General features: G+C 41.2%; 1 protein-coding gene across 6 annotated transcripts in view; it reads left to right on the forward strand.

Moving 5' to 3' along the window:
- The first annotated feature begins 1,735 nt into the window (after positions 1–1,735).
- csmd3b (CUB and Sushi multiple domains 3b) overlaps positions 1,736–24,675 on the forward strand; it is a 185,887-nt gene continuing 162,947 nt past the window's right edge. For 3 of the 6 annotated variants that reach the window (XM_077590441.1, XM_077590443.1, XM_077590445.1), the window contains exon 1: positions 1,736–2,784. In XM_077590441.1, the coding sequence (XP_077446567.1) occupies positions 2,586–2,784 (199 nt within the window). In that variant the 5' untranslated portion in view covers positions 1,736–2,585. The remainder of the gene's footprint in view (positions 2,785–24,675) is intronic. The other 3 variants (XM_077590442.1, XM_077590444.1, XM_077590447.1) reach the window with 1 other exon arrangement.

The following is a 24,675-nucleotide window of genomic DNA, read 5'->3' on the forward strand; positions in this document are numbered from 1 at the left end:
TTCTTTCCTTCAATTCCAAAACCTTCATGTCCTCTCCTCTTCTTGCCCTCCTCCTTCTGTTTTAATTGCCTCGTTCCTTCCTGCCTACCTCTTCTCATCTGATATTCTCCACCCGAACTCGGTGTCTGCAACCTCCCGGCCCCCCTTTTCGTCAATCCCCCTCCAGCGCCTCTTTACTCTTCTCTCCTCTCTTTCTTTCACTCTCCCCCCCCCATCTCTAAGGACGCGAAACTCACACATACGCACACACGTCTTATTGATTTCTCCAAGCAGACGGAAGAAACGGTCTGAGATTTAAGAAAAATTAGCACTACTGTAAGTGTACATATCTTATTTTTTGGGGTCGATAAAGATGATAAAGCAGAGAGATACATTGATGATAGTGATCGGCTTGTGGCGGGAGGGATGGAGATAGACGAGGGGAGAGGGAGTGCGCCTTTAGATGGCAGAAGAGAGCCACATGAAGCTGACACACACTTCCGCCCATTTATATCGATACACCTGTTTGGATATTCCTTGATGAAATTCTCTCATTTGTGTCAGTCAGTGTAGCATGTATGCATAGATTACACCAAATATGCAACCATTACTGCATAAATGAATTAATCGCAGGCAGCGGCATCAATAATGTATCCCTAAAATGATTACACCAGGGAGAGAAATCGACAGTTAACTTGATTGGTTTAACCAATGAGGCTTGCAAGGGATCATTCTATCCACCCTTCTGAACTCAATTCATCCGTTGATCAATCCTCTGACTATTTACCTTTTTTATTACTAAATTTCCTACCTCTCCCCATCTTGTAATGTGGTATAAGTCCACATGAAAGCTTTGAATTGAGTAAAAATATCACTATACCATGTTTACAGGCGCAGGATTGAGACATTTTTCTATTTCAATTCCAACATCTCTCTTGTAAGAGCCTTCTAGTTCAAATGGATTTACCTAAAAATGGTGCGCCTGAATGTCTGGCAGGAAAAAACTGACCACATGCCACGGAACGAGCAAAGGATGGTTGGCGATGAAATCAAAATTGATGTGTGCGAAAAGACAAATACCTCAAACAACAATACTGCATTATTAAATAAATCATTTTAGTTACCTCCACATTCCCCAGTCATAATAGCAAGAAGCGTATTGAATTTTTTACCATTTGTAACCTTTAAGCACTTTGTTTGTGACAATGCTAACACAGAAAAGCCACTTGTGATTAGTTAGAATGAGTTTTTCCATGCTCATTTTAAAAATTCATGTTCTTCAGGGCCAACATGGAGATTGTTTTGCAATTTAAATAAATAGCCCATTAATTACAACATTAAAAAACACATTTTAATGTCCTTTCCAAAAAAAACCTAGTAAATTTGACTTAAACTTTCAAAAAAAATCCCACTTTTTTGTCAGAATAACTAATTTAAGGCTTAAATTATTTTTATCAATTGTCGACGTCCATTAGAATAGGGAGTAATGTTCAAATCTATTGGATGCCAATGTTATTCAATGGGTTAATACATTTTGAGGTCTTTCTTGATTAAAAATTTGCATTTTCATCACCAAAATGCCCCTTGGTAGTGATATAGTCACTTTGATATGATTAATTATGAATACCGCACGTGGAGCGTTGGCTTGGAGATGCAAGAATTGGCGTATCACTTCCACGGCCACCCCCCTGGCCACAAGTCACACCCACGCAGGCGGCCGGGTAGCTTCATTTGCCACCAACTCCTCAACTCCTTCTTCTTTTGACTTCATTCCATGAGACGAGCATCACAGGAGGAGGATAACGGATTGGTTCGTGCGAGCTCCATCCGTTCACACTAACGCCATCCCCCCCTGTCCCCACTCCCACAACCGCGTACGCACCGGAGCAGTTTTAATCACGGAGCCGCCCGGGCTGTGACTCTCGTGCGACTGACGCGCGTGAATTACGACGCGTCAGCTTCCGAGGAGCACTTGAAGGCAACATCTCCCGCCAGTCGGGCATCCTTCCTCACTCGCAGGAGGAAGACGAGGCAGAAGGATGGAGCGGGATACATCTCCTCTGTTTTGTGACTGAAGGGATTTTTTTTTATTTTTTATTTTTTGGTCATCTCGTTGGACAACTTGAACACCTCACAGCGAGACTCTGATCTTTTTATTCTTTTTTGGGGGCATGGAAAGAGTGAGGCTGAATCTTTTTGCGCCACAGCAGGGATGAGGATGCAACAATTTCAGCATCCGCACTCTCGGAGAAAAGAGTAGAAGAAGCTGTGAGAGCTTGAAAAGAGGAAGAAAAAGGATCTATTCGTTCTTTTTAAGGTGAAAGGAGGGGGAATACGAAGCATCCAAGGAGCTTGGATGCATCCCAGTGGAGGAAGAAAAAAAATGTGGATTTGACACATCAAGTCTTCCTCAACATTGATGGCTGATTTACAAGTCACTTGTCCTCTCGCCGCCGAACGCCATTTGATGGATTTATTTAGTCAATGTTAGACGGAGGAAGAGGAGGAAGGAGAAAACTCAAGCACCCCCCTCCCCATCCTCGCTCCCGTCCTCTCCCCTCCCTCCCCCCTTCTCCTCCCTTCCCGTGTTCTGGATGTGAAGCAGCATGCGGCCCGGCGAGAGCTCAGAGGGCTCGCGCTCACCTCGCCACGGAGGATGCGTCGGAGCCCGCGCTAGCGGCACGGAACGCCGACTGACGGAAGGAGGAGGAGGACGGCGAGGGACGAGCATGACGGTCGGAGGGATGACGGCGCGTCACCTCCTGTGGATCGTCGTCCTCGGCTCGCTCTGCACGCACGCGCAAGGTACACAACCGGGCAGCGACGCGCGCTCTTGCAGGGTCGTGGCACTGGTTGAAGCATCTCCCTCATTTCTTTTGCCGCTTCTTTAATGGGCACGAGTGGCAAATGAGCTGTAGCTTTCTCTTCTTTGATGGCTTTTCTGCCTCCCCTCCTTTCCAAGCCTTCGCCTCAATACAGCCATTGAGCCGGCAGTCGATAAATATTCTTGCGGTAGCTCTTGGGCTGTGGCAAAGTGAACGTGAGCTGATTATTCCGAATTCTGCGTGTGTGTGTGTGCCAGTGTGTGTTTGTGTGTGTGTGTGTTGTTTAGAGCAATCATCCCCCCCACCCGAGCCTTCCTTACGCAGCACTTTCCCCCAAAGATAAAGCTCAACCTATTTCAGCCCAAATTTGTTATATAATGAACATGGTGACCCCCCAACCTTCTGTCCCCCACCTTATTTCCCCCCAAAATCAAATGTTGGAATATTCGTTCACCGTATCTAAGGGAAAAAAAACTCATCATGATAATGAGGCAGACATGTCGATGTTGGGAGAGATGGGGTTAGAATGCGATGGATCGGTACCTTGGACCGACTTTGAAAACTTGCCATTTGCGGGTGAAAGAGTAGGATAAGGAGGGGCTTGTACAGGAAGTGGGTAGTTAAAGGTTGGACCACCCAGAGGAGATTTCGTCACTGTCATGGTCAAGTGGTGGGCGATGACGTTGGGAAGCTAAGTCGGACAAAAAAAGATTTTTTGCTAGACAAAAGAGCCAAATGTGCACTCAGTTTTTTGAATTGCAAAATATGGTCATTAAGTGTATTGTAATGGCAGGCAGCAATGCTCATCTTTCAAGGTTCTTTCAAGGAACCTGAATTGTTCTGGGAAACGTGGGCTGAATACGACCCTCAAGTGTATTTGATTTGGACCATCATGAAGAAATAATACTTCCATGTTGGTGAAAGTTCACAAATGCTACAAGTGAAGCAATTCTTCAACCTACTTTAGTTGTGGACCTCAAGTTTTTCTGGTGACTAGCGAGACAAAGCAAAGATGGAGAAAGTTCGCTTAAAACCGTTGGATTTAATTTTAAACCTTCCGGTCTTGTCCCCTCCAAGATGACTGGAAAGACCAACAACTTTAAAGCACGTTAGAATGAAGATGAAGAAAATGGAGAACTTGGCGAGGCAGCCAAGCAAGTAAAAGCTATTAAAAAATACTGAAGAAAAAAAAGGTAAACAATGGAAGCATTTAATTCTTGATGACATTTGCTGACATTTTGGGCAGACCGTGGCTTATAGCCCAAAAGCTGGAACCATTTTTGGCAAGAGTAAATAAATGTAATGGATAGGCAATTTATATGGAGCTGTATTTCTCTTTTGCACCACAATGCGGGCACTCATGCAAACCTCCCCTCAAGGCCAAACAATCCTCATTTGGATGGGAACCAAAATGGAATCTTTCACAGGTAGCAACCTTGTATGCTGGGATTGTTATCCCCGATAGCACACTGGAGTCTTAACAGTCCATTTGGATGACTTTTGTCTATTCCTATTCAATTCTAACCGGATGAGGTTTCAGTTTTTTGCATGACAAAGGGGTTTTGGATTAAATACTTTAACCCTATGTTGGTCAAATATAGACACATTTAGAACACTGTTTTTGGGCTTGATGTCGTTTTCTCATTTACAGTTAGATTTTTCATCTACGAAGCAAATTATAAATTATGTAAAATATGTCCTTCTAAATAAAGAGCGAATGTCGTGGTTTAAAAATTCACTTTTTTCCTCTCGGCGAGCCTGCTTTCAATCCCGACCCCCTCTAGAGGCTTAATTTACACATCCCACTTGCACACCAGAAAGTACAACCTCATCTTACGAGTTAGTCTTTTTCACCATCTACGCTCCTTTAACTCAATTCCCCTCTTGTCCAAAGAATCCAAGAGCTGATTAAAAAAAAAAAAAGGATAATTTAGATCTCTCAGCCATGGTTACCTACCAATGTTCTCTGGCACGAGACAAAACGATAAACGCAGATGGTACAAAATGAATATTTCAATCCATAACAATGAGGCGTGAAAGTAAAACGCTTTGTGCTTTGAGAACATGGCTCGATTGAAGTTTTGCCTTCATCTTTGGGCGGTTTATTGAATGCAGGTTCCTCACAGTTACTAAATTGGACGAGCTGTCAGGTGTGGCAAAGCGCTTCTGGAAGCCGCCTTTTATGTTACCCGTGGGCAAATATTAGATTGACGATGAATCATTGATGTCGTCCATCAACGTGTCTTTGCTTAAACATTTCCTGTTGGATTTTAGTGGTTTGTAGCATTGTATCTGGGTAAAGCTGTTTTTTTTCAGTGTAATATGATGGATTCAAAGTGGATACAAGAGCAAAACATGATGGTATTTTTTTTGTATTTCTACAGCCACGTTTGTACACACGGGCATACGCTTTAATTCCATGGCTTCTGGGTTTCTTGCTCCAAGAGGCAGATCATATACTGTAAATAGTGACGCTACTCTGGAGAGGAAGAGACACATGGCTCGGGTGGGGGGTGAGTTTGGGGGACGTTGAGGCAACGCGCCTGAGGAAGGCTGCTTAATATACTGGCGTGTGAATGTAGCGGCAAGCGAGGAGGCATTTGTAATATTAACATCTGCCTCAATGCTTGTCACGGACACTTTTAAATCATTACGAAGATTCTTGCTTTTGACTGATGAATTATTACTTAGAAGATAGGGACTGTTTGAAAAATTGCGACAAGGCAACTTGTCATATGCTTTCAAATGTCTAGGCTTTTCACCTCCATCTTGAAGACTTGGATTCAATTGGAGGCAAAGTTAAAGACCATTTGACAATTGAAAGATAGACTGATTTGCATCAGGTCTTCAGCTTTTGCGCTAATTCTCGTATTAGTTTAGTCCATCGGAGGGATGTTTTTCTGGTTTGGAAATGACTAAAAGATACCTGTGCAAGTCGCTATTTATCGCTTTGGGTTTGAGATCAGCACAGTTTTTGAGTAGTAGATAACGAGTAGGTGAGTCATCTTGTTTTTTTGGGGCGATTAAGGAAAGAAATACCGCCATTTTCCAAGTGAGACAAGTTTAAAAGCTTTGCACCTGGATTTATAGTATTTAATATGCATGTTAGGAACAAAGCGTGTGTTTCAATAGAGACGAAAGATACCGGAGTAAAAAAAAATCATTTGAAAAACGTCCCGGCAGTTACCTGAATGATGCAGTGGAGCTCACAGTAGGTTCGAGGTTGTATGTCTGTAAAAACAAAAGACTTTACTCCGTCTCGCTTTTGTTGTTTTATCGCTTGAGGCTTCTCAAAAGCAAACATCTTCAGTGTTTCTACTGTCGATTAATAAAGAATGGGAAAAGTTAGAAACAAACTTTTTTTCTTTCTGCTGAGCGAGGGTCTACTCATTCTTTCGATATGTTAGGCTCGTATAGCAATAGTGAGATCCTAGAAAAGGGTCTCTTATTTACCACAACCACATTCCTGAAAATAACTTAACTCATTCTTAGCATTATTTAGAGAAATAAGACATGCTGATGGAGAACATTTTTCGTAAATTGATATCTCTCACATAAACACTTGCACACGTTGTAATTCTCTTATTGGATTTGGATCTTTCTAGATAGAAATCTAAATTTAATTAGCCCACGTGACCTTAAAATGACATTCTTTGGATGATAACTTTCTTTGATATTAGTGATGAGAAAGCATAGTACTAGGATTTAATCCATTTGATATCCCTTAAAGTTCCCATGCTAGTTTTCTCTTTCCTTAAATTTTCTATCTATGTCAGTTAGAAGGAGGAATACTTCCCCAAAAAGTTTTTCCCTGCAAGTTCTTCAGTTTATTTTGGACCTGAGATCAAGCTTTTATTCGGTGCCACCACTCCCAGTTCAAAATAGTTTGGATGCCTACTCGTGACAACCACATTTAAATTCACAGCAGATTGACAGAAAAAGTCAACTTCACCAAAGATATATACATGACACTTTTGTCTCTGACCGAGCGCATCCGCACAAAGTGAAAATAGCAAAATATTCCAAAATATTGAGGTCGCATCAAGCTAGCACATCCCCGCGGCTGTGACCTCAAACCCGCACACACGACAAACTCATCGTATGGAAACTAACACGGACATTTTCATACCCAGCTGGTTCCTCTCTTGCCCGTATTTCGGGTTTCCTCGCTCAGAAGCATTGCTAACACCGTGGCAAACGATGCATGACAAAAGGGGAGAACCGTGATGGACACGCGTGAAGGGCGCCGTCGGTCAAAGGTTCGATCCCCGCCGACAGCTGGAGTGTGTCGCTGTCAGGATGTCCTTGAGTAAGACACCCACGGACTTAATGATGGTGCGCTCGCCCTTTTATCCGACCGGCACAATTGCGAAATTACATGCCAAGAATTTGTACATCGACAAAGTCCAAACTTGAAACTTTACCGTATTCAAACCAGGAAACAGCTCACCCACATTCTACTCTTTACAAACGGATTTCTCATCGCTCAGGCTGCGACGAGATGTTCCACAAATATTCCCAATCCTATATTAAAATCATCCGAAAGGAATAAGTGGAATGCATCCCCTATACGATGCTGCTATCTTGTTGACTGCGAGGGATTTTCTCGAGCAAGGCTTTCTTCTGCGAGTGATGGCATATTTCCTTCCTGGCTTTTCTTTTTTCCTGCCTTTGGAGACATTTTGTGTTCCTCTGTAGTATATATGAATGTGCACGCTTCATTTTCAGCACACACTCATTCTCCCTGCAGGCCCTGTCAGGCTTTTTGGAGGTGCACTCAGCTCACAGCTTGAGGCTGCTGCTCTCACCTTCTTACCCAACGTCTCCTCGCCTTCTTTTAGGGGGGAGGCGGGGGGATTTAACCCATCTGAGTCACGACACAGGGATGAATTGTTCTTTATTAATAAGATTTGGACTGAACTGTGAAGAATTGTTTTGGCAGGAGTTGTTGTTGTTGTTGTATCTGTCTGACAACTCCAGGTCTCCAGATTATACAATGTTCATTCCTTTTCCGAGCTGCTTATACTCAAGAGGGTCCTGGGGGTGCTGGAGCCTATCCCAGGCATCAACAGGCAGTGGGTGTTCACCTTGAATAGGTTGGTTGTATGTTTGTGTTCAAGATAACTATAGAAAGAATGAAGGGATTGTCAAACTTGCAATATGAAACCAGAGATCAAATTTCGTTGGTAAGGAGATCAAAGGTCACAGAGGTCAGAAATTGTGTTTTGTAATAATGGATTGGAGGGTTTAGCTCAAATTTGCAGTGTAGGGTGACCTGATGAGAAGGTTAGTCTCTGAGTGATCTAGTTTTAATTAAATGGCACTGTAGTTGATATATTTAGTAAATATGGTAGTAGTGTTTTTTCTTTGAACTTTTAACTCATAATGCAAATACATGCATATTAACACTCCACTTACGATCCTTTTAACAGTATTGCGTTTCCCATAAAATCTATTTAATCCCATACTTCTCCATTCTCCAAAGTCACCCACTCAATATTCTGGCAGTCCCCTTATCCTTTAACCCATTTTACTTTATCCACGTTCGATGAAAAAGTGACAAAATGGCTTCGTCCTCCATGATGTCGCTAAAGTGCTTTTTGGTCACCATCGTTATTTGTAACGTTACCAATTGTACAGCTACTGCCAACATTTAACCTTATTAGTTGAAAAGCACACAATTATCATAGCAGATGGTCATTCCACCTCTAATACCGTACTTTGGCAATATCTGGCAAGCATAAACATGTCGTCCAAGTATGTAAAATAACCAATATGTGGCTGCAAAACAGACTCACCTAACAACCAGAAGGTCAGACAATTGTGGTATTAACATAAATGAACAGCTGCTTGATTATGACCTAAATGCTCTTCTTGGCGTTTGTTTGTATGCACGGACGTTGCAAAAATCTGCTTTCCAGCTCCTCTGGCCTTTTATTTGATTTATTTGTTTTGGCCGTCCCAGTTTTGTCACCATTCATGCTCAGCGACACGCCCACCCTCACCTGACCGCTTGTGGGTCAGCGGGTCAGACGGCGAGCAGATGCTTTCACGGCGTGACTCCAGCCAATTCCATGGCACGCTTCCGCCTGTTTGCTCATTTCGCACACAAGCAATGTGTTGCAGTACTTTTACAAGGGAGTCAAAGTTAATTGTTTAACAGCACATTGTGGCCTTTTTTTTCCATCACAATTTGTGCCTCTTGGCTTCTTTCCTCATGCAACTGCCATCGTTGAAACTTGTTTGTCTTTGTTTCTCCTTGTCAAACGACACTAACAGATGGACTCAAATGCATGAAATCAGTTAAAAAAGATCCAAATTAAGTCATTTATTCACAAAACATGGGTGACTAAGTGTCCTGTCCAGCCAATTGGAAGAAATGCAGCGCAGATGTACCAATGTTAAAGCCCAAGCTTGTAAAAATTCAAATATTTGTCTTTTGCTGCAGTCTTTCGAAAAATCAAACAAACATAAATGCCCAAATAGGCTTCTTCAATCCCCCTAATATTACTTCAATCTAAAATTGGTTGGTTTTGCAGGGGGGGGGGAGTATATTATTCCACTTGGTGCATTGTGTTTCCAGATAAATCAGGAAATAATAAATGTCAAAGCTACTTTGGCGTTGCCACCGCGGTCTGGCAGATGTAATTTACTGTAAATTCTCAAACACAGCACAGGAAATCAAAGCGCTGCTGTGTCTGCTCGTCACAATTCCAAATACCTGGTCGCGGTGCAGCTTAAATGAGTTTGCCGGATCAAAAGACCACGGGGCGATAAGAAGGGGAGAAATAAAAGGATTTGAGTCCGAGTCGGAATGCATTGCTGGATGCGGCTCGTGTCACTTGGGCCACATCTTTAACTCCGCTACACTTTATCACCCCTCTGCCTCCTCAGAACACTTAGCGCTTCATCCCTTTTTTCCCTTCTCTGTGAAACCACTATGCTTTTACAAAACATCAAAAATAACAGTACCATAACTTAGTTTTTAAATGTCAATTTCTTTACTCACTTCAGAATAAAACCTCCTGCGTGATTTCAGTTTTTCCTCTGTTGTCAAAGCTATCAAATCCCAATAATCAGTTTCTGATTGTCTGTCCTAAACGTAAAAAAAGGCATGATCGCTACTTTAATGGTTTGTTTGTCTCTGTGCTCTTGCGTAAAAGCAATTTCATTAAAAGTAGTTCTCAATAGACCGCATGCTGCAGCTCCTGAGCATCTCAATAGAACACAATTCAGTGAATAAAATCCTTCCTGTGCGCGTCAAAATTGCTGTAGTTGACTTCATTTGGGGATCTGGATGGGAGGAAATACACCCGCAGTGTTCTGAGAAAAAGGAGCAAGGCTGGAAAGATCCAGTAAAAAAACAAACTAAAAATGTCATGGCGAGCGAGATGTGTCTTAAGCGAGTCGTCATTGGTTATAATAGCTTGAAACGTGTTAATTGTTTCCAAGGGAATTAATTTAATTCACACTGTTGTTAAAATTGTGAATTAGTACACCGCTTATTACAGAGCTGCCAAGTCTTTTTTTTAATGAATGCATTTATTTTGACAGTTTGTGTTGCACTCTGAAAACCAATGTGAAATTGATAGGAAAACTACAAGGTCTGTTAGGCTAGGGCTATTTATTTCTAGTTTTAAACTCCTTTCGGTGCTTTTGACGAAGAGAGATGTGCAATTACGTGGCTCTTTTGATCCTTCTGCTGAGCATTTCAATGAGTTTGCCATTAGTAGAAGTCCAATCCATTTGAACAAGGAGGTTCGCAGTGTATATATATAAAACCACATTCTTCAGTAGAGGCTTACGCCACTGCTTTATCTCGTACGAGGGAGTTAAAAAAAATAAGTTTGTCTCCCGGTAATTACAACCTACGTAGCCCTGACATTTCTTTTTTCTTTCTTAACACCAGCCTCCCCCAGGTAAGCGCAAGTCAGACCGCCCTTTTGTCTTATGGGGATGAAACAGCTGGTTGCGCCTTGCTAATTAACTCAAAAACCACATGATTACTGTTCTCCGGCGGTGTCCTCTAGCTGACAGAGGGTGGGAGCGTTAGGAAGCCCAAAGAATGGATTGCTGAAGAGGGACACTTCACTTGGACTCAGGTCTATTTATTGCTATACCTATAATAGAATGCAAAATAAAACAAAAAAATACTGTAGTTTAAAATCACCCAAAGTGTGTATGATGACTCCGTTACTTTCCTTTTTGAGAAATATCGACGACATCGAAGAGTAGTTTTATAAGAACTACTAATGCTACTTTGGGCTACACTAAAATTGTTACATTTTCCCCTTTGTTTTTCCACAAATTTGACCGTATTTTTGCCAGAGATGCCCAGTTTGCCTTTACTAATTTTACCCCAACAATAATCACATGACTCCAATATACTCACAATACTATCACGGCCACACACAAGCCTTATCGCCACGCCGACCTTTTCGGTCACCTAGCGCCCTTTAAAGCATGTGAAATATGAACAATTTCACAGTGCGCTGCAGTCACCATAAGTCATTACTGTGGATTTAATCTCTCTCCCATCTTTCATTTGACAAAGGCGCAGTGATATGACTGATTTTAATTGCTTGTTAGGAAATATATTTACCCCACTAAAGGGCCCTCATTCTCTTTGGGATAGATATTTTTAGTCAGAATTTGCGTTGTTGGGGCTTGATACGTCACGTGACAACAGTTCATATCTATTATGTTGTGGTAAGAATATAAATGAACCATTGGTTTAAGAAAATTAGATATTGAAATGCGTTACTCATTACTTGAGTATTCTTATCAAATACTTTTTAATTTGCACTAGAGTGTTTTGGATGACCGTAACTTGACTAATATTATTTTTAAGTAATGCTACTCTTACTTGAGTAAACCTTTTGGCTTCTCTACCCACAAATACCCAGTGTACCCAGCTTTAAAATTTAATTTTTACCTTACCTTGTAATTTATCAGCGTCAAGGGATTATTTACATGTTTGATACTAGTTAAATGTTTTTGGCAATGTATTTCCCCGAGGCATGTAATTCAGGGAATCTATTAGGAAGTTTGACAATCGACACTACAATTAATTGGAGTTTTGTTTTAGTACGTTAAAGTCTTCAATCAGTTTATTTGCTTTTAAAACACTCCAGATAATAGCAATTTGTTAAGCTTAACCTGATGGACATAAAAACGCAAGCTGTAGTCCATGCATATCTCCCAAGATGGCCTTTCAACACATTTTCCATCATTCTTTCAATGCAATGCATAAAGAAGATAGATGCAACTCAAAAACGAGACAGCAAACCAACAAATGGAGCATAATTAAGACGGTTTGAGATGTTTGTTTTTCCATAACTGACAATCCAATTACACGCAGCAATTTTGCTGTGTCTCTCAAAGCTGCTACATAATGGGTGGAAAAAAAATGTTTCTCCACAAAGCGCAGACAATCATTTCTTGCAACAAAGCCAGGAACATTAGGCTTTCAACCCAAAAGAAGAACATAGGAACAGCGAATGCGTTGTTGTTTCTCCGCAGGCGAAAGGCCACCCCTGCCACGACGCTACATTCAGCGGGCGCGTGTTCGCTTCTGACAAACATGTAACGCCGGGTTTATCTGACTGGCTTGCCTTGGTCGACCTTACAAGCTTCTAGAAGTCTGTCTTGAAAGGTCAAGTAAATCAGCTGTGCTATGAACACACTACATGACTTCTACAGGCTCCAACATGTTTTATAGCATGCCCGACATGTATGGTCTCATTTTATTTTCGATTGGACTTGGTTTATAGCATGGCGGTATACGTTAAATTGCGTCCCATAAGACCCTGTGTAAAAGTGTTGTACAATTATTGTTGGATTCCTCACATTTTATAGGGGTACACTGTAAAAAATAAACCTTGTTGCTGTAAAATGGTTGCCACGATTAAACCATTTTAAAAATAAGTAGAAAATGGTAAAATGCACGTAGTACTTTTAGTAACTGTACATTTTTGGGTAGATTTCTTTAAAACTTGAAATCATAGTTGTGAAAATGTAGTGTTACGTTCAATACTGTAAATTAGATTTAACAAGTCTTGATGGTTGTGATTGCTTGTATTTAATTGTGATTGTTTTTCCCCCTTAACTGTTAGCATTGAGGGATAGTTTTGTTTTTAGTTGCTTGTGTAAAACTGTCATTGTAGTGGGCGTCATAGCCATCATGTGTGGAATTACAACGGGTGCAAATCACCAATTTAATGATGATGCTCTAATCCTATATTGTTTATTTGGATAAACGATGGCAATGTCGATTCAATCAAATGGCTTAGATGACTATCCGCGACCGTGACCGGACGTTTCGTCGAAAGATGTTTGGTCCCAGGACGTTTGGTCGACCGGACGTTTGGTCGACCGGACGTTTGGTTGACGGGTTCGCTCGTCGTCAAATTATGACAGAGTTTACTGTGATATTTTGATATTAGATATTAAACTCTCTCTCTCTCATGATTATAATTTTGAGAGCTGGTTTCAACAGTAACAACCCAGCGACCAAACGTCCGTTCTACCAAACGTCCGGTCGACCAAACGTCCGGTCGACCAAACGTCCGGTCGACCAAACGGCGCTGAAATGTAAACATTTGTGTTCAGCCTTCTAATAGCTCATACACTTAGTGTCGCCTGCTGTCAATTTTAACCAAAGTTAGTTGCCACAGTGATGGACTGAAAAAAGAAAATGTTGACATGCTTCCTGCAAATAATACGTGCCCATCTATTATCGCAAGAATGCCAGCCTCATGGCATAATATTGAGTCATGAAGCCAACAAACCCCCTCCAAATTCTTCAGATGTTATGATTGAAGGAGAATAATCACCCTTGACGTGCTCGTGCCTATTTTTTTCCCCCGTCTGGAGTCTGGTGTAGTCTTAGCAGGTGGCTATTTATACTGTATGTGTGTATAATAGTGTTGTCACGGCGAGTTGCTTTTCACGTCAGAGAGCGGCGTTCTTTTCTCCACTCAATTACTCCACGTGCCCACGGGGCGTCACGGCCCGGCAACAGAGTTGCTGTCGGGTAACCTGATTGCCGGTTTGATTCCCTCAATTGCCCAAGTGTCTCAAGGGAAATATCGAACAACCCATGTGATCCCAGTGCCATGTCATCATTATATATTCCTTCATTGTACCTACAGGCTTTTTTTAACTCTTCTGTATCGTCCCTTGTGATTTGTATCTGTAGGACTGTTTTTTTTTAGATTTCTTTGTTTCCCTGCTACACCTGAATTGACATTTTGGCACAACCCAATTGCTCACAATAACAATAATGCCAGGTCAATGAAAATCCGGGCGCTCTGGATCGTTTTTCAAGCTTGGACAATATGTCGCTGGAGACTTAAGAAAATTGCTGAACTACGTCCATTCCCTAACCCAAACAAGCAATTGTGTACAAAAAGGCCCACGTCGTTGTTAAATGTTGTTTTCCACAAAGTAAAACAATCATTCAAAAGGCTTAATTAGCCCGCAGAAAACCCTTACCTGTCATGTCTAGAATAAATCAAGTGCAATTATACCCAACACATGGAGTCAAGTATGATTGATGCTGATAAACATTTAATGCGGCTATAAGAAATAAAACACTTGTGACAAGTCAATTATTCTTCAGGTTAGTGTTGTGAATGTAGTAATTCGACAGATGAATGTAAAATCGCTTTGTCTGAGTGTTTTGAGGTTAAATGCATAAGGGTTATTTGTACTTTGACAGTTGTCTACCATCTATTACCGCACAGGTGGTGGCCCGGGAGCCAAATCTGGCCCGCCGTATCATTTTGTGCGGCCCGAGAAAGTAAACCATGAGTGCCGACGTGTTTTTAGTTCAAAAATTATTTTGTAAAATCTAAAAATATATAAAAAAACCTAAAATAAACATTGTTTTAGATCTATAAAATACTGAATATTCAGGGATTTTAATCCAGTTCTTTTAATCCAGTTATAAAAACAAATCAAAATATTATATCTAAAATGGCCCGGCCCACATGAAACCGAGTTGACGTTAATGCGTCCTGCGAACCAACCCGAGTCTGACACCCTTGTATTACCGTGTTAGAAGAACTTGTATGTACACTTTAAGCTTTCTTTCTTACGTTTAATTTACACGTTTTCTTGTAGAATTAGTTTAAAAAAAGACTGCCAGGCAAAATGGATTGGACGTATATGGCAGCGAATGAGTTAAAACACTAGTCAGCAGGCAGCCTTTATCATTTGTGCACCACAAATGGGATTTGCTTCAAGAATAGCCCTCCCCTCTTGTTTTTTCTTCTCATTTTGCCCTCTGAGGGCTTTCGAAAGTTCTGCTGTGATGAAATATTGTATTTTACTTCTTATAACACTTATACTTTCCTTTAACTGGCCTTGTCTACTCCCACTCCACTTAGTGATCGCCTACACAGAATGCCTTTCAACAGTCCCTAGACACGAGGGGATCCTGAACTTTTATTCCGTTGAGGTTCGCGCATGTAGGAGGGGAGCTGAGGAAAGCTTTTTTTTGTTGTGGTCAAACTCCAAACACCTGCCGCAAAGCTAAAGTCGCCCAGTCGGATGCCTAAATGGATTTGCGATCGCATTGATCGGTTTAGTGCTGACTTGAAATGTTAGAATAACGGATATTTGGGGCCTTTGCAATCATATTTACCTTGCTGTTTAAAGTAGCTTGTTTCAACTTTTCATTTTAGTGTGTGTTTATAAACGGCTACAGTATGTAAGTAAAGATGAGTAAGTGGAGAGTGAATTATATGTTATGATGTATTTAACTGCGCCTGACTCATTTTCTTATTGGATTAAAGATCACCCTGACATGATTCTGCTCACCGCCGTCAGCAATGATTTGCCTTATCTAATAATCCATATGCCTAATGAACCCTTTTCACACGTACTGTAGCGACATATGAGAACCAGTGCGCCAAGCCGTCTGAGTAAATAACGGATGTCATATTGACTTATGGAGAACACAAACTAATGCGAGCCAAATTAGTGCAGTCAGTCATATTGTATTTCATACATCCTTTCGTTTTGTTTTGAAAAAACACAATTATTTTCTCCTACAAATATCTCAAATCTACTGTAGCTCTCCTAGAGGACTAATTGCCAGAGTGCATACAATTTCCACCATTTTTTCACTCCCTTGAGGTATATCTGAATTGGAAAATATATCTGACGAACCAATTTTAGTGGAATCTAGCGTGAGTGGCCAATTCTGCTAAAAGCATGCAATTTTTTTATGGTTATTCTCGTCATTTTCAGAGAATTCATCCACGTAGAAAGACTCTGGAACCGCAAAGTGATTCATAAAATTGTTAGGATGGGCATTTTGGTTACATTTTTGATGATGCTTGTCATTTTCAGAAATTATATCCACATAGAAAGACTCTGGAACTGTAAAGTGATTCATAAAATTGTTAGGATGGGCATTTTGGTTGCATTTTTGATGATGCTGGTGATTTTCACAGAATATATCCACATAGAAATACTCTGGAACTGTAAAGTGATTCATAAAATTGTTAGGATGGACATTTTGGTTAAATTTTTGATGGTGCGCTTGCAGTTGAATTTAGATTCCTCTCAAGCCGTAGTTGAACTTCTGACAGGTGCCAGGAAGCTACAGAACCTGGACACTGATATATGTGCATGGAGTCCCGCTAATGTATAGTGATCCCTTGGCTAAGCCTTTTATCATGGCAATTAGTGAGATGCCTCTTAACGGCGAATAGGGCTTTAAGAACCGTTGAGAAGCTGGAATGGAGTATGTACGAGCTGGCAAAAGAGTGCTATACAGTGGTATCTGTACTTACGGAATTAATTGGTTCCAGGACTTGTTTCGTAACTTGGATTTTTCGTAAATAGAGCAGTACTTTATATGTCAACGCCCAAAAAGGCAAACATGCTTCAGCCATTTTGGCCCAAGGTCAAACTGCTTTCTGTCTGTTTGCGAGACGGCTTCGATGCAGTGACGGGGTGACAGTTTAACCCATTCACATAAGATCGTTCGCCATCCATGACACAACAGTGTAATGACTCATTGGAGCACAAAAAACTTTGAAGTGGATATAGATTCATTCACGAATTAACGGGACAGTCGTGCTGTAATGATGCAAAAATGCTAGAGCTGATCAGGTGATTCATTTTTAATATCTGATATCTGCACGTGTGGAATTTTATACATGCGCTAACCCAGAAAACGGAGGAGCTTTTAAAGGGACAGCACAAAATCAATGGCATTTTGTTACAACGTAAAACTGTCTGTGTCCAGCCTGTACAATAAAGTAAATGTAGGGTCTCCTCACAATGACTCGATGCACAGCCTGAAAATGTCGAAGCCAGTCAAACGATCTCCCTAAGTGTGTCCAAATGTCCAAATTGGGCCCAATTAGCCACATTCCCTCCAATGTGACATGTGGCTTGTTAGTGTCAAAAGGTCTCAAGTGTAAAGGGGGAGCAGGTGTTCATTTTTTATCTTTCTCTCACTTGCTTTAACAATGACTATATTTACTTGCAGCAAATAGCTCTTACATAATTGAGTAGGAACATTAGGGGTGTCAGATTGGTTTTATTATTTGAAATATTTCTATTATTTATCTAAATGGGTCGACGCATTGGAGCATTTTGTCTGTGTAAAAAATTCAGTATTGCCGAAAACCTATTGGATTGGATAATTGGATTAAACTATGGGGTGAACGTAGCATGAATGTTTTTATACCCTCACAACAATTTAGGAACAATTGTCAAATGTCAATTATTTTTATTTTATTTTGAGGGGGAAATTAACTAAATTGTAAAAATGGCTGAACCATTTCCAAAATGTAGCTTAAGACACTTTGTTGGAACTTCAGGTACCTCTACAAATGCAGCAAATTTTTAACTCAATCCAAAATTGCAAACAAATGTGTAGCAGATGACTCTGGGTGGGGGTTGGGGGCATTGGAAAGTAAGGGGAAATAGAGAATGAGCAAAAAAAAAAGACAATAGAGTGGCAAGGGGAGACAGAATGGCTCTTATCAGTGTGTTGCAGGAGGCCCAAAGACGCAACTGGGGAGTGTATGCGTGTTTGCAAAAGTGTTAACGAATTGACTTTGGTCAAGTTTAAAAAGTAGAAAGTCCAGTCGCCGGGCGCCGCCAGAGCCATCGGGTCCACCATCCTCCTCCTTTATCAGTATGTGTGTTTATACGGTGCAAATGGCAGGTGTATTTTACGTGGTCCCGCATTTGTCAACATCCGTCTGGCATGTTTGCGATGAAGATTGGGGACCTGGAGGAGATTCAAAGTCAGACAGCCCGCTAAAAAAAATCAATACGGACTTCTCTCTGAAGACTTTTGTTGCACTTTGCATCAAATGAGGCAACAAAGCCAGTAACGTTGCAAGAAAAGATTGCCCGTCGATGACCGACTTTTCAACCTCCCGTATTTCATTCCACACGTTCTCTTTTGTGTGACAGTATCTGCTCACCAAGCAGGAGCTCATTTATTTATACGTCCTACGATGAACGCCACCAGCGTGATTCATGGGCAAAATGACGGCGGGCGTATGTGGGTGTGTTTAAGCTGGGAATCGTGCGCAGGGTGACAAATCAAGTCAATGTACACGTAAACAGGAGTTAGGGTCTTTCTTGGGACTTCACATCTAATTAGGGCCTCGTGAAAGAAGAGACCGTTAACTGTCATCTAAGATCATTTGAATACAAGCTAGCGGGAAAAGCGTTACCAAACCCACCTATTTTATTAATGTGACACGCCAAAAGCCTTCATGTCAATCAAGAGAAAGATATCCTCGAGCTGAAATTGAGTGTGGGTGTGAGCTTGTTTCTTCTTAATAAGGTTATTTAGATTGACAGGGGGGCTTTTTAAAAATAAGTCTGCGGACGTCAATTGCATTCAAGACAAGCGAGAGAATACCACTTTGGGAGTATTTCATATTTAAGAAACCTAGATGTGAAGATTCTGTTGCTTTTCAGGATATTTCATTTGCAAATATTGTGATTCTGTTCTATTAAATTGATTTTGATGCTACATGAAGGGAATTACTTATGTAGTACTTGGTTTTGGTTACATATCCGCCTGTTATTTTCTTCTTCTGACTGCTTCCTGCTCTTGTGTGTACTATTGCAACATGCATGAACGACTGTACTTGAATCTTCTCTTTATCCCTCACTCATCTCGTATTCTTGCTGCCTATTTACATCATCGGAAGATGTTCACATCACTCGCGCTACTTTTGATCCCCCACCCAAAAAGTGAAATTACAACGGGTATCATCGGGGAAATCTCGCCCAGCAGACAGACATGGCCTCGCATAAGACGACCTCTGTATGTATAACAAGAAAGGATTTTTCTCACGCAGAGACGTTAGGCTGCCCTGAAGGTTGCTGTGCTTTAAGAAGTTGGCTTACTAGGTGGCTTTTAAAAACTAGTTCTCTAGTTTACTATTGTTACTTTAACATGTTTGTTCTTGGTTCCTGATAAAGTAAAAAAAAATCCCCCCTAAAATTCTACTTTGATACTAGTGCAATGTATGTATATTTATTTTTCTATTTATTGTTCATTCTTTAGCTAGTGCGACTTATAGTCCGAAAAATACAATATTTGGCTATCTTTCTGTGTGCTGTTAATAGTATGTGTTGTTTTCAGATATCATATGTATTTTCTATGTAGTTACTGGAAAAATAAGACATACTGGTGAGCAACAAAACAATTAGCATTGACATTGTAGATCGTTTTTAGCACTTTTGTCACGGCCATTCTTTTATTACCCCAATTACCCCTTATGAAAGCTTTATAAGCACATAAAATGTGCTTGTGTGCTTGTTGCCTCCTGAAAAGATGGCTCATTCAGTGCATATAAACCACTCACATTTTTTATTTTTTATTTATTTTCATTCTGGGGGGAAACATAGCTATTTTTTTTGGGCGCGTTACCAAAGATGGCAATAAAAGGTCTTGTCCTCATTCAATCCTAAATTTCCATGGTGCTAAATAACATGTCTTTTCTAGCCATTCCAAACCAGTATTTTCACATTAGGTATGTCTAAATGTCAGGTCTAAATTCCTCCAAAAATCAGGATAACATTTTGTTGGATTTTGACATGAAGTGGGAAAATTAGAAATCTGCTATGGAAAAAACAAAGCATAAAAAACCCTTTTTCAATACACCCTCTAGGCTTCTTCCCCAATGAAAACCAGGTTGATGTATGAAAAACTGTAAAGTTTAAAAGCTTTCATTTGTTCCGATTACGAGCTCATCCATTGAACATCTGGAGAATTTCTTGTAGAAAGCCTTTTGCTTTCAGCCCGACTCACTGGATTTTAATTGAGTCGCCAAAAGCCAAATATTTTGAGTAAGAGCATGAGTGAATTTGACTACCGTTCTCAGCAGTCATACGCGACCCTATAAAGATCATATCCTAGATGAGGGACTTCTGTGGCAGTGCTGGACCAATGGCGCGTTTCCTTGCATGCGTTTGTGTGTGTTTCAGTTCAACCCTCAGGTATGAGCTAGCCTAGTTTTAGGTGATGCACTCACACACACACAAACACACACTTGAGATAGCATCCGCCTCCTGAGGGCCAATGTTTCGCTGACCACAGTTGCATTTTTTTTATTGTCATGTAACGAGTGTGTGTATTGGCCGTGTGCTATTTTTGTTTTGTTTATACACACTTATGTGGTTTATATTGCCACGAAAACTGACTCGCAGCTAAACAAAAATAGTCGCCGACGCAATAAAGTTTGACATGTTTTTTTTCTGCATGCAAACAAAAGTATCTTTCATCTAATTTGTTTCACTTGGCCTTCCGCGGCACTGTATTTGCGTTTCCGCCTTTGCGTGCCTTCAAAGTGAAACGCTGCCCCCTCTCTCATTATTTGCAAACCTCTATGCGTATGATTTAAAAAGAAATATGGCCGGCGAGTCAATCCCGCTGACCTCGCGCGGTTCTATCTCTTTTCAATTCATTTTTTTTCGGCAGAGCATAAACGCCGACACGCCGTTTTGATTTAGCAAGATCACTGTGTGAACCCCTTGGTAAATATTCAGTCACTTTACGCTCCAATTTACATGGAGGGGTTGGCTTTTGGGTGGTTGGTAGGAGGCGCCGTCTGACTATTTGTTGATCCTTGTCAGGGAGCACTCTTGACTTTGAGTTGGGTCACTGAGCAGGGATTGCAGAAATGTTCGGAACCAATGAAAATATTGCATTTTGTTAGCAGCTTGCAGTGTTTATTGATGAAAATACTTAAATGTTTCAAACTAGGTTGGATCCTGTTTTTTAAGATCAACCAATACATCCTTTAAGAAACCAACAAATGTATTTTCCCATCCTTTTTTACAACTAATCGGGAACTCGGTTAACTCATTGTCTGCTGTTGGCCGTGCTCAATGTCCAATGCCTTTTTATTGGAGGAAGACGGCGGTGGTGATTGTTATTGACATGAACTATCTGTCTAGATCTATTGCTGTCAATGGCAGTAAACGAACCCATCGTTTTGACCCTATATCCACCCACATTGTCATTCAAACTAAATCACCTACCTGATAACCAATTCATCCATAATCCATCATGTATCCCCATAATCCATCCTTCTGCCCAATCATTCTATCCCATACCCATTAAATCCACCCAACCAGTTTCTCCTTTCACCCCTTAAAAACCAACCAAATCAACAGACCTGCCCCTACCAGCCCACCCTTCGACCCATCCGACCCCAAAACAAACCATTTTTCCTCATCCAAGATGTCCAAATCCTTGTTAGTTTCTTTACTTCTATTCTTCCTACCACCCGCACACACTTCCTCATTATTTTTTAGCTTGTCCAATTACCGCAGATGGCTTTCTTCTTTACTATCTGCTGCCATTGCTGCGTAGTAAGCCTCGCATTATTCACCAGCTTGGTTCGCCCTGACCTCGATTCACGAGTCACTTCTCATGCGCTCGCTGTTGCTTGCCAGGTGGCGCTATGCTCACTTTACAGCTAATGCGTGTCGACTTGCATGTTCTCTCCGTGCATATCTCTAGGAATCTTGTTTATAGTCTGAATGTGTGTATGGGAGACCTTCCGTCCCCCGCCATCGCTCTCTATCTCTCTGTCCTGAATTTCTAGGCATTTCATATTTTTTCTTTTCCCTTTTGTCTCCCCCATACGTGCGTCACTCTCACCAGGTGTATTTTGTGTTGCGCTCGAGGCTAGCGTTTGCGCTTGTGTGTTGGGGTAGAGCTCAAGAAAGGGAGCGCATGAGGATGCCCTACTTGCAGCAGTAAAAACTACAGGAGGGGGAGAAAATTAACTGCAATCAAGGCAATAACAATAAAATCCTGATGCGGGAAACTGTAAAGAAAATAAAAGCTTTCCGCCTTTTGAGTGTGCGTCAATGAGTGCGGTTGTAATCATAATTATGAAGGACGAGCGCGCCTCCTCCGTCCTTTTATTCCTAAGGCGTCATCAACGCCGCTGCAGAATCACTCGAAAGACAGCCTGCGACTTCAATGACGTTCATCGTACGATACGGAGTTTCTTTTGAGGTTATAACGCTGAAATCTAACAATTCCCCCCCCCCAGCCGTCACTTCAAACGCCGCAGTTAAAGAAGGAAATGTGATGACATCTGACAGGGGGAACGCCAAATTAACACCACCACTGGGGATGAGCCCATCGCGATTCATTTAGAAAGAATGGCGCAAAGAAGAGCGAGTTCCTATGCCTCCTCACTTGAGGCAATGGTGAGCGACCAATCGGTGAGAGTCTTAATTAAACGGTCAGCCTGTTGTCCAATCAACGGGGGGTGTTTTTGGCCTCGCCGGCGGCTTGTGTCGACTTGTGGTTGACTTGCAATGAACTGGCAAAGGAAATGATTAGCTCGAGTGTATTAGCTCGAGTCTTGCAGATGCCAAGACACGGTTTTGGAAGAAAGTAAAGGATTGTTGTGTGTTGGATTTCAAAGTAGTTGTCTTTATTTTTGACTCATTCCAATCAAGTCCAATTTCCAACCGATTAGATGGCAACCCATGACAAATTCAGTTTAATTCAATGTCATTTAATTCATCATCTTAAATAGCAGTGAAAGAGTCAACATGCCAACGGGATTGTTATCATTGGTATCATTTTTGGTGCATTGACTTGTGTTGATATTGCGATTCTTTTCATTGCTATGACTCTGAGCATTTTCAATGCAAAAATTGCATTTTAGGGCGTGAAGTTTGTTGCAGTGATAGCAATTTCTTTATACCTCTTTCAAATGTTGAAGTTCGAAATGGAGTTTTGCATTGTTTCATCTTGCTCAACTTTGTGTGACTCTCGCTTTCATGATATTTCTGTGTTTCCCAAACTGGATCACATATGAATCTGTTCCGAGGACACTTATTTTTAAATTATGACAAGTACGAGTATGTGGTTTCCCAAGGCGCTCCATACCTTTTTCCACTGCGCCGCATGATGTAACCCCTTAGCAATAACTGTGATATGAAGGAAGCACTCATATCTTAGCATATCTACTTGTTTATTCCTGGAGTTCCATCATCTCCTGGGTCAGCATTTCAAATCCCCCAATCTGGACAGCACCTTCCAATATTTGCTCTTTTATTTTTGGTTCATTCATCAGCTCATAAAGCTTTTCATTTTCTCTCAACGTCATTCCTACTTTTCCTCTAGCAGTCTTGGAGATGCAGGCCGGACGCGAGGGAAAGATGAGCTTGAAAAGAGGTTGGAAACCAGGCAAAGGGTAGATCTAAAGCTTTGGTGGCAGGCGGATGGTTGAGGGCATTAAGGAGGAGGAGGCAGTAAGACGGAAACGTGAGAAGGCGATCAAAGGAAAGAGGACTCTGGAGAGTCGCTGAATTAAATAGGGGGATTCAATCGAATTAGCATTGAATGGAAACACGGAAAGGATGGTGGGGTCCTCGGTGAAGCATATGTGAATTGAGTGCTTCATAAAAGGGAGCGTTTGCAGTTAACAAAGTCAACACTGGCTGGCCAGGACAAGATTACATCACCTTTGAAATTGCCACTTTCATAATTTGGAGAAAATTAATACAATATTTTGGGGTGGGTTTATTGGATTGGGATTGGATTGGATAACTTTCTTCATCCCGTGTTTGGGAAATTTCATTGTGACAGTAGCAAGAAGGGGGAATGCAGATACAGAAAAAAACACATAGTTACAAGTTAGACAGTACAGTCGCAAAGGCCGCAGAACAACAAAGCAAAAGCACAAAGTACAAAGCAAAGCAAAGTAAATGGGATCATTAAGAATCACCAAATCAAATCATTAAGACAGAAAAGCAGCAAAAACATAATGCTTTTGCTGTAGTCACAAGAAGTTACAAGTCACCATTATTGATTTCAAACCAATGTGAGAACTATTATGATATGAAGACAAGGTTAGGGAATCACCCATGTCCTGAATTGAATTTAAGAGTTTCTTTTTTTATACCATGCATAAGTGGTTCCCATCAGAGTCAATAACATACATGTATTTTTAAAACATTTTGGAGTCCCGCCATAGTCATTTGTAAATTTTTTGGCATGATCTGAATACCATCTGGTTTTGGTGGAAGGGTTTTATTTTGTTCTGATTTCCGTTTTGTAGTTTGTCGTATGGAATTGCAGAATTGGTCGTTGGATCTCCCTCACTTATGCAGGTCCCATAAACTCAGCAGGTGACACTTTTTAAATCTCCAGATGATCATACTGGCAGGAGTTCCCGTGTCCCACAGACGCCACATTTCGCCTGAACCCTGTCAGGCTGTTGTGCATCCCAATTTCACTGGCAGCTGCTACATTTTTGCTGGCCAAGTTTGCAATGCCGAGGTAGCTGGCAGAACCACAGTTAAACAAAAAAAGGAAAAAAATACCGTTGCTGTTTGCCACGTT

Source organism: Stigmatopora argus, chromosome 21 (genome assembly GCF_051989625.1).
Source record: "Stigmatopora argus isolate UIUO_Sarg chromosome 21, RoL_Sarg_1.0, whole genome shotgun sequence".
Taxonomy (NCBI): Eukaryota; Metazoa; Chordata; class Actinopteri; order Syngnathiformes; family Syngnathidae; genus Stigmatopora; species Stigmatopora argus.